This window comes from Microchirus variegatus (assembly GCF_963457635.1).
Source record: "Microchirus variegatus genome assembly, chromosome: 6".
NCBI lineage: Eukaryota > Metazoa > Chordata > Actinopteri > Pleuronectiformes > Soleidae > Microchirus > Microchirus variegatus.
The window spans coordinates 15,736,817-15,747,727 of record NC_139807.1 but is presented as its reverse complement, the minus strand read 5'-3'; the positions used below and the strand labels follow the sequence as shown (position 1 = coordinate 15,747,727).

Genomic DNA, 10,911 nt, shown 5'->3' with positions numbered 1-10,911 from the left:
AATTATGGATCTCTTTCATTACAGCTACAAATTTACAACGTCATCATGACTAAATTAACCGCATTGCATTGTGGGATGTTTTGTCTATGTATGGTCCATAAAATGCCAGAAAACGTTAAAAAAAAATATTGAGTTTATAGGTTATAATATTTTATAAATATTGTGTTTGTCAAATTGATGATGTTCTCAAATGTCTTGTTTTGTCCATAAACCAAAATTATTCAGTTTATTTAATGATTTCTTTGTTATATGGATCAAAGAAAACAGAAAATATTTGCAATTAAGAAGCTGAAACAATCAGAAATCTTGTTTTGTGAAAAAAAATGAAAAAACTTCAAACCGAATCGTTTATCAAAATAGTTTAATTATTTAAATAATAGATTAATAGTAATCGATTAATAACCAATTAATTGTTTCAGCTCTATCCGTGTTGTGAAGTCAGTTAGTGTAACTGACTTCACAACTTAATTGATTAGCGTGCTTAAAAATAATAAAATGAAGGGGATTTACCAGGAGACACTGACTGGACCGTGAAAGCCAGAGATCTGGCAAAAATACAGATTACAAATAGATTGGACCTGTATAAAATCCCCATGTGGGGCAGTGATCGGACCTTCAGCCTCCGTTGTGCACAGCAGACATCTTTGCTTACATTGTTTGTGGTGTGAGTGCCTACACATTGGATTGGTTTAAAAACAAAAACAAAATTGGATGTACTGTTCACTAACAGCTGGGTGCAGGACCTTCATATCTTGAAGCCGGCAAATAATGTGAACACAATTCAGTTGTAGATATCTGAAACTGCAAAAAGAGTCTGCAACTGAACTCTATAATTACAATGCCCATACACATGAGTGGCAAACGTGACGTCATTCTGATTTTTTTCTGAGTTTGTGACTATATGCCAGGAAGACAGAGGCCAGTCAGTCTGCACGACAATTGTAAAAATATATTTTTAAAGTATGATAATAATAATTTGGCTCAGCAAGTAATACACTTAGATTGGCCATATTTTTCCCAAAAGTATGTTGTTTTCAAGTACATCATTCAAAACATAATGTACATCTTTGTTCTGTTTCATTCACCTTATGACCCTGATTAATACCTTAAAATAGCAATAAAAGAAAAACAACAATTAACAAACAAACAATTAAACTAAGTACTCTGAGCATTAGTTTAGATTTTATAAGGTTGACCTGATTAACCATAATTTTATTTAGGTTACCTTTACTAGAGAACATTGTGAAAAACCATAACAAATGTCATTGAAACACATTCTTCCTGTTTAGCATGTACCACATTCACACACACACAGACACACACACACACACACACACACACACACACACACACACACACACACACACACACACACTATAATTATCCAGAAAATTGTTGTCGGTAATTATATCATTACATGTATTATTAGCTTAATTATTTTTATTGTTGTTATAATGAAGAAGAGAATGTCCTCAACCTCTTACTATTCTTAGTAGCCTGACCTGCATATATATATATTAAAACCTTTTTTTTTACTTTGCCTATTTTAACCTTGGCTTTATGAACATCTGTTGCTATGTCAAGTATTTACGCAACACAAACACGCTGCTTCGTTGAGGAAACGTCTTTGAAACCATTTTTCAAATGACAAATAAGGTCTGAGAACATTGTTAGAAAGCCTAAAAATTTAATTATCAACACAGTTTACTTGATAAAAGTTACATTTTAAGTACTAGTAAGTTCATTCATTACCAATGCTTATTTTGCTTTCACTAGGCTCAACATTAAACAGATGAAAGTATGTTTTAATCCACTTCACAGAATTTTACATTTTCGTTATATCCACATCCCATATGGGTGCCTGGGTACTTTGCACAGATTTGGACTGTCACAATCCACAATGAGGAGGCAGCGAACTCCATCTGTCATATTGGAAAATCCAGAAACTCCATTACATTACGTTACATGTCATTTAGCAGACACTTTTATCGTGTAAGGTTTTTCCCATGAACACGTAATTTGTACGTACTCTTATTTGAAAAGTGGCGTATCTGTCGTTGAGACATAGAAAGATAGGACAGACACTGTGTTTTCACACCGATTGCTCAGCTGTTGCCCATGGCGACAATGACAGTAAACAGTCAGTAAAGTGACAGTGAGTCCACACCACAGGAAATGCCTCTCTGTCATTCTCTGTTCCACTTCCCTTTCTGGATGAAAGCTACGCTCGGTTATGGGCCAAAATGATGGGAATTGAAAACAAACAACAACTCTGGCTCTGCATTGAAATACTTTGTTGCCCACAGTCCACCATGGAAACGCTCAAATCTTTATAGGTTATCATTGTGATGATCACTATCATTAACAGTTTCTGTTTGTGCAATATTCTGAGAACAAACCAAACACCAATGGTAATTTTAAGGTACAAAATTAACATTTACAGCTTAATTGTGGCAATAGACGTGTGTTTCTCGAGGTCATCATTGTACTCAGCTCACTCTGTTTCAGGTGTTTAATTCCACGTATGACCTGGGGGGGAAGATGTATTCCCACTGAGGACAGATTGTTTGGGTACAGCGTGTCTTCAGACCCTTCTTTACGTGTATAGTGTGTAACATTCCTGCCCTGTGGCAAGTGCCTCACAGTTGACTCATCTCACCGGAGTGTGAGGTTTAACCGGATGGATAGTTTTTGCACTCGGTTGTGATTGGTTGAGTTTCTGTCTTTTGAGCTTCCCCTCCCCCCACCATCCATCTCCCCTTTAAAACACAAGGGCAAAACAGTGCGAATGTGGATTCAGCAGGTCCTCACAGTCTTGTACGACTTACAGAAAAGTGAGAATGACGTCCCAGCCTATACTGTATGTCATCCTCATCTATAGGAGCATGAGAAACCTTGAACCTTCTACATGTAGTGTCATTGACTCAAGTCAGTTTAATACAAGCATATTTTCTATATATTTATGTGTTACGTTAAAATAAGATTAACTGTTTAAATGTCACGAAACAGCTGTAAACTGAAAGTAGGGCATGTTTGTAACACCTGTTTTTTAAAGTCTGCTTAGTAAACATTTGTATCACAACAAGACAATCCTGGCATGTTTCTGCAGTTTGAAGACACAAGGCACGAACACACCCTCTTCTCAGCTGGCGCCTGTCTTCTGTCAACAGCGATCCTCCGGCTTCCTTATTCTGAGACAACAGTGTCGTCCTCTCTGAGTCAGTAAACCACACCAACAAATGAAAAGGGTTTCCCAGGGTGACTGCCATCATGTGTCCCCCCCCCCCCCCCCCTCTAATATACACTGATTTTGGGAAAACCACCTCGTCCAGCTGTTTCAATTAGGTCACAGATACATAAACGTACAGGTCAAGAGTTCTCCATCTGAAGTTGTCTTCCTGGTACATCAGTGTTTTTGTTTCTCTGCATGTGGAAATTTACTGGACTTCAGATTTCTATACAGTGATTAACTTTTATGGTCAGCCTTTGCTCTCGCGGCATTGAACACTATGTACCTCTGACTAATAAAAACAAAGAATAAACTTTTATGGCGCCCGGGCAGATATTTACTTATTATCTTGTTATTTGTCAAACTCTCAGGTTGAAGAGGCAAAATTGAAATCCAATTAAACACTAACATCATGGAAATTTTGACACATTCCTTTTATGCTGTCACACAGAGGCAGACACTTAAAATGATCAAATCTAACAGTGTGACAAGTATAATAACCTGTGAGAGTGTAAACACAATTGTATACCCAATATATGAATAACTATATAAGTGACTAAATAACATGTTAAAAATACATCAAAATGAATACATTCACCTAGCACTAAAATAAGGTCATTAAAAGTGACTACACGGATGACTATGTGGAAAAAACAACAACAACACAAACACACTTACTCACTCACTCACTCACTCACTCACATGGACACAGTGCAATTCTGAGATCATCACGTATGACTAGTGATCTGGGCCCAACCCATATTGTCCTCATTTAAGTGAATTCATACTTTGTACCTTTGACCTTTGTGACCAGATAAATTACGGGCGTAAACCAATAAACCAATAAACCATATCTTTGTTGTATATCTTTATTTACTGTTGATGGTGTGAGCAGGTGAAACAAACAGATAAAAAAAAAAGAAGAAAGAAAACACTATTGACATCTGGCAACAAATATCAAAAAAGAAAATAAGATAATATATATATATATTAAAAAAAGTAAAAACAAAAACAGACAAAGAAAGAAAGAAAGAAAGAAAGAAAGAAAGAAAGAAAGAAAGAAAGAAAGAAAGAAAGAAAGAAAGAAAGAAAGAAAGAGAAAGAAAGAAAGAAAGAAAGAACTAACTCTCGACATCTGACACCGCGTGAACGCGTACGTGCGCTACGCGAGTACAAAAATGTCACGCATGTGCGCGAGCCCCGTTGTGTCCAGCTCCGTGAAGTTGGCCCCCCACCCCCAATAAAACCATTTCAAAATACTTGTAATCGATTGTGCTTCGTTTGTGCAGGTTTGTGCAGCAAAAATTTTCGTTTGTGCTGCTTTAGTTTTTGAGTTATTAACATGTTTATATCCAGCCCCCCATATCGTCCAAATGAGCTGAAAATGGTCTCGTTTGTTTCGGCTTCGTTTGTGCTGCAAAAATTTTCGTTTGTGCTGCTTTAGTTTTTGAGATATTAAACATTATTTCAAAATGGGGCGCGCGCGCGCGTGCCCGCGCCGCACAGAGCGAGCCTCTTCAGCACTCGGTAGGTGAGGAAGAGGAGGATGAAGCAGAACCAGCCAGATTTGTCCAAATGAGCTGAAAATGGTCTCATTTGTTTGGGCTTCGTTTGTGCTGCTTAGTGCTGCAAAAAGTTTCGTTTGTGCTGCTTTAGTTTATGAAATATTAATAAATCTATATTGTCACACAGCCCCCCATATCCTCCAAATCAGCTGAAAATGGTCTCATTTGTTCGTGCTTCGTTTGTGCTGCTTTACTTTACAGTACTGGGGTTAATATTAACCGTTTTCCGGGGTTTTAATTTTTTTGGACCTCCAGGCTCCACACCGGGACTTCCCCGGAGGTCTACCCGGCCCAGGGGGCCCCTGTCCCGGCCACAGTCACCGCCACACACCGCCCCTAAATCCTGGAAGTCAACACTTTGACATTTTTTCACTAACTCCTGGAGCTCCACACCCAGGCTTTCACAGACGCTTACCCGCCCCAGGGGGCCCTCAGACCGGCCACAGACACTGCCACACACCGCTCCTAAACCCTGGAAGTCAACACTTTGTCACACAAGTTTGGTCTTTGATGGTAAGTGACGTTTCGGTCAACGTCACACCTGACAGAAGACCCCAGGGTCCAAAAGACGGCACAAAAACGAAGCACAAACAGGTGTGACGTTGACCGAAACGTCACTTGAAAAAATGTCAAAGTGTTGACTTCCAGGATTTGGGGGCGGTGTGTGGCGGTGACTGTGGCCGGGACAGGGGCCCCCTGGGCCGGGTAGACCTCCGGGGAAGTCCCGGTGTGGAGCCTGGAGGTCCAAAAAAATTAAAACCCGGAAAACGGTTAATATTAACCCCAGTACTGTAAAGTAAAGCAGCACAAACGAAGCACGAACAAATGAGACCATTTTCAGCTGATTTGGAGGATATGGGGGGCTGTGTGACAATATAGATTTATTAATATCTCATAAACTAAAGCAGCACAAACGAAACTTTTTGCAGCACAAACCAGCACAAACGAAGCCCAAACAAATGAGACCATTTTCAGCTCATTTGGACAATATGGGGGGCTGCGTGACAATATAGATTTATTAATATCTCATAAACTAAAGCAGCACAAACGAAACTTTTTGCAGCACAAACCAGCACAAACGAAGCCCAAACAAATGAGACCATTTTCAGCTCATTTGGACAAATCTCACTGGTTCTGCTTCATCCTCCTCTTCCTCACCTACCGAGTGCTGAAGAGGCTCGCTCTGTGCGGCGCGGGCACGCGCGCGCGCGCCCCATTTTGAAATAATGTTTAATATCTCAAAAAATAAAGCAGCACAAACGAAAATTGTTGCAGCACAAACCAGCACAAACGAAGCCGAAACAAACGAGACCATTTTCAGCTCATTTGGACGATATGGGGGGCTGGATATAAACATGTCAATAACTCAAAAACTAAAGCAGCACAAACGAAAATTTTTGCTGCACAAACCTGCACAAACGAAGCACAATCGATTACAAGTATTTTGAAATGGTTTTATTGGGGGTGGGGGGCCAACTTCACGGAGCTGTTGTAGCTGACTCTGAGCTCGGGGCGGGCGCGAGCAATGACGTGAGCAGATTTGGCAGCGCGCCAGGAGAGGCGGGTCCTGGAGTCAGCGACCTCATTCACAAGCACGGCTCGTATATAAAGGCGTTTTAAACGCGCTGTGAAGCAGAAGCCACTCACTGTTCTAAAGTTCTCCGAAGAAAAGCGACATCTGGATACAACTCAAAAGAAGAGGACCAGAGTCGACAATCTTACGTGTTTGTTTTTTTTAATATCTTGTTTTTAATAACGAGATAATTTGTTTTTTAACCGGAACAAAGGACTTCGTAACTTCAGAAGACATCATTTTGACTTGTTTGCCTACCACTCGCGCTTTTATGTACTTGGATTTACTGCTTTTATCCCGCCGTCCTACTATGGTCATAATGGAGGTCCCCACCATCGACTGTGCGTCCCTGCGTGCCCAGTTGAAGGTCGCCAACCCGGGCTGTCTGCTGTTGGACTGCCGGTCGTTCCTCTCCTTCAACTCGTCCCACATATCGGGCTCCACGAACGTGCGCTTCAGCACCATCGTGCGCCGCAGAGCCAGAGGGGGTCTGGGCCTGGAGCACATTGTCCCCAACGAGGACACCAGGACCAGGCTGCTGACCGGAGAGTACCAGTCTGTGGTGCTGCTGGACGACCGCAGTCTGGAGCTGAGCCAGGCCAAGAAAGACGGCACGCTGATGCTGGCGGTCTCGGCTCTGTGTCGCGACCCCTGTGGAGCCAGTGTTTTCATTCTTAAAGGTCAGTTTAAAAAAAAGTGTGTGTGTTATTATATTGTGCAGCGCAGTTGTTTGATTGTTTCCTAACAACGGGGCAACACATGCGGATTACAGCTGTCACCAAACCAGCTGGTGCTGCGAGTAAACAGTGATCCAAAATAGCCCCATGAGCAGTTGGCACCTTTTCACAGACCTATACTTAGTGTGTGGATGTGTATGATCTGACCTCGTTCTTCCTCTTCTTTCGCCTTTCTTTTTTAGGTGGCTTTGAAATATTTTCCACTGAGTATCCAGAGATGTGCACTAAGCCTTCCCCTCCTCAAGGTCTGAGTTTGCCCCTGAGCTGCAGCCGTCCTGAGAGTGCAGACCCAAGCTGTAGTCCATGCAACACTCCTCTATATGATCAGGTTTGTGTGTTTACTATTCCTTCTTAACAAACTATTAATATAAAACACCTATATATTGATATAGAATATTAATAAGGATATAAGCATTTACTCAGCTATACAAAGAAAATGAAAACAATATATGAAGATTGAAATGTAGTTTGTGACAGCTTATAAAAGACACTTTTTAAACTTTCAAATGTGATGTCATGGAGCCGATGTTGACTGTTATTTTTCCTCTGTCTATAGGGGGGTCCTGTCGAGATCTTGCCTTTCCTGTACCTTGGAAGCGCTTACCATGCGTCCAGAAAAGACATGCTGGACTTGCTGGGAATCACTGCTTTAATTAACGTCTCTGCCAACTGCCCCAACCATTTCGAGGACTCCTTCGTCTACAAGAGCATCCCAGTTGAGGACAACCACAAAGCCGACATCAGCTCGTGGTTCAATGAGGCTATCGAGTTTATTGGTAAGTTGTTGTTGTTTTTTTTTTTACACCTTTTTAACAGTCAACTGCCAAATGTTTGCACCTTACACAACTGCCACCTCCTTTGGCTCATTACAAAAGGTTACACACCCCCATCCCCCCCACCCCCTTTCACTTCACTCTTTGACTCCAAGATTTAAATTTTAAAAAGTTCCCTCCAAAACAGACCAGCTGGCTCGGCACAGGCTCCCCACTTCCACCACAATAGCGGTTACATCATCGCCACCTCTGAGGCGCAGATAAAGGGATGCCCCCTTTTAATGAATCGCGAGGCCGCGGCCCCCAAACTAGTTTTGTAGTGGACAGGATGGCGGGGCTTGAATGGCCCCCTCCACGCCACTCTTTGTTCTGGCTAAACAAAAGGCAATTTCTCCTCACTCACTGACGGCCTTCCTCCCAGATCAATAGCCGCAGCAGGGGTCTGTTCCCCTCTTTTGTCCTCCTCTGACTGCCTCCTTTGGGGATAACCCCCCACAAACTCACACCCCGCACCCCTATTAACGTTGTTCCTGTGTTTATAATGAGCACTGTTGAATTTAAATAGTGGCTGAAAGTGTTGCAAGGACTTTTGTGTTGGCGGTTTCCTGTGACTGTTAAAAAACCCTAATTCCAGATCTTATCATCATCTTACAGTGAACTAATCTGGCTTTCTCTTTTCTTTCCCCTTAGACTCGGTGAGAAACAAAGGAGGCCGTGTTTTTGTGCACTGTCAAGCAGGCATCTCCCGCTCCGCCACTATTTGCCTTGCCTACCTAATGCGGACCAACCGCGTGAAGCTGGACGAGGCCTTTGAGTTTGTCAAACAGCGCCGCAGCATCATCTCCCCCAACTTCAGCTTCATGGGTCAGCTTCTCCAGTTCGAGTCCCAGGTCCTGGCCTCGTCGACGTGCTCGTCGGAGGCCGGCAGCCCGGCGATCGGCAACAACAGCACGGTCTTCAACTTCCCCGTCTCCATCCCTGTACACGCATCTGCTGGTCAGCTCTCATTCCTCCACAGTCCCATCACCACCTCTCCCAGCTGCTGAGGAGAAGACGTGGGCAACACAGACTTTGTTTGGACTTGAACTGCACCACAGGAGTGACTCAAGTCGGCGCACAACGCAAAAAAACACAGTGCTGGTTATGATTGGGTTTATGAATGACAGAATGTGAGTTATCGATCGGGGTCAGCACATTCAACTCTGATCTGATCCTTGCATCTCTGTAGGTCAATCTCATAATTTCAAGGGGGAAATTTGATGACTACCAATAAGCAGTATTGATGTTTAACCTCCTAAATGTGAAAGTCACCCACAGTTCAAAAACGTGGGGTAAGGCTGAAAAAAAGCATTTTAAGTTATTCCCTTTTGAGGAAATTAGAAGTATCTGAATATTCTTTATTCAAGTGACATTTTTTTTTGCAATGAAGGCAACTGCTTTTGATAATCACAATCATATTGTAAGCTAAACAAAATGGAGAGGGCGAAATGTTGTCTCAGGAAAGTTGAAACATGCCCAGTTGGCTTTCTGTACTGGTCAAAGAAAGCAATCTGAACCATTGAAGAGTTAAGGCCACATTATACTTCTCCGACTGCGTATGCGTTATCCGTCTGCGTCACCACGTAGACCACTCGAGCATTTATACTTCTGCGTCGTGGTGACGGACACTCGCTGCAATTTCCCGCCCGATCAGTAGGGGTCGCTGCGCAAGGTTGTTGTGCTTCTGGCTACAGTGAGCAATGGCGTCCGAGAAAGAAAGAGAGAGAAAGACTGTTGTTGTTGAAAAAGTGGCCGTTTCTCACTTTTCTGTGTCACGGAACGCAGTTTTAAGATAATTTGAGGCGAGAAATTGGCCATTTAGAGTCTAAACATGTGCTGTGTGTGTTAAGATATGACGTATTTATAGTTCGGCAGCGGCGTTATCGGCGGGGATCAGCTCCGCCTCTGTCAGGACGCCCGGAGCGCACTGAGAGCCGGCACAGAGCAGCTTAGCTCGGCCTGTCCTGAGGACCAATCGCAGCTCTTGCCGTCTCCGTAGTCCCTTGACGGAGTGACGGACACTTAAAAAATATTCCGTGCACCCGGAGACGACGCAGAGGCTCTTCGACAGGTTCTGCGTCGACGCAGAGGACTCTGCGTAGCTACGCAGAGCACTTTACGCAGGAGTATAAATTGGGCTTTACTCCTTCATACGACGAACAATGAATGTAAAAACCCCCCCGTCTTCGGTGTAGATGTGGCAGAAATCTTCACGCTCAGTTGGAGAACCGTGTGGGGTTGCCAATTTAAAAATGCCAGCACCTGCCTTCCGAGAAATCGTGGCGAAACTTTGACGATCCTGACAAATCGGGGAAAGCGACCATTGAATACCTCATGTTTCTGTACTGTGTACTGCGGCGCTGAGGGAGACGGGAACCCCCGGAAAAACGACTAACACGGGGGCCAGGTAGTCCTCAGTGTCTGGATTCTGACATATTTATTGAACTAAAGTAATATATTTCTTTAACATATCTATTTTTTTCACGTGTTTGTCTAAATATGTGTTTTTATACTGTTGAATAAATCTCATTGGACTTTTGTACTCAGACATCTGCTCATTCTTTTTTTCATCCTTCATCCTTAAAAGTGAAAGAAAACAAGCACACATTTGACATTGACCCACACTCACTTAATTTAACAGAGGAAAACTAGCAAATGCGCATATTTTATAACCTTCTGGCATGCCAGAGACATCTTCACACCACCCCTCTATGCTTTCCCATGCAATGGAATCCTATTCTATATCAGCACATGGATTTTGCCCTCATAAGACGCGTGATGTCATAGCATCAGCCATTGTTCGGACCACACTCCCTCTCTTTCTGAACCCATCTGAGAGCAGGGTAACAGCAGGAGGCTTAAAGAATCAGCCCCGAGGATCCCTCCCTCCGGGGCCACAATAGGAGCAGCTGCAAGGCGTTTGGGAAAAGTGTGACAACTAAAGGCGCTTTTCAGTGCTCAGTCAAGCACCGGCCTTGTGTCGGCCGCCTCACAC

General features: G+C 42.9%; 1 protein-coding gene across 1 annotated transcript; it reads left to right on the top strand.

The window, feature by feature from the left end:
- Nucleotides 1-6,444: 6,444 nt before the first annotated feature.
- On the top strand, nucleotides 6,445-10,457 carry dusp1 (dual specificity phosphatase 1). The gene is made up of 4 exons (XM_083891319.1): nucleotides 6,445-7,047; nucleotides 7,287-7,432; nucleotides 7,661-7,880; nucleotides 8,568-10,457. The coding sequence occupies exons 1-4, from the start codon at nucleotides 6,639-6,641 to the stop codon at nucleotides 8,921-8,923; spliced, it is 1,131 nt and encodes a 376-aa protein (XP_083747445.1). The 5' UTR covers nucleotides 6,445-6,638; the 3' UTR covers nucleotides 8,924-10,457.
- The last annotated feature ends 454 nt before the right edge of the window (nucleotides 10,458-10,911 follow it).

Coding starts and splice junctions, on each gene's coding strand:
- dusp1 (XM_083891319.1), top strand. CDS start 6,639: ATGTACTTGGATTTACTGCTTTTATCCCGCCGTCCTACTATGGTCATA. Junction 7,433..7,660: donor ACACTCCTCTATATGATCAG/GTTTGTGTGTTT, acceptor CTCTGTCTATAG/GGGGGTCCTGTCGAGATCTT. Junction 7,881..8,567: donor TGAGGCTATCGAGTTTATTG/GTAAGTTGTTGT, acceptor CTTTCCCCTTAG/ACTCGGTGAGAAACAAAGGA.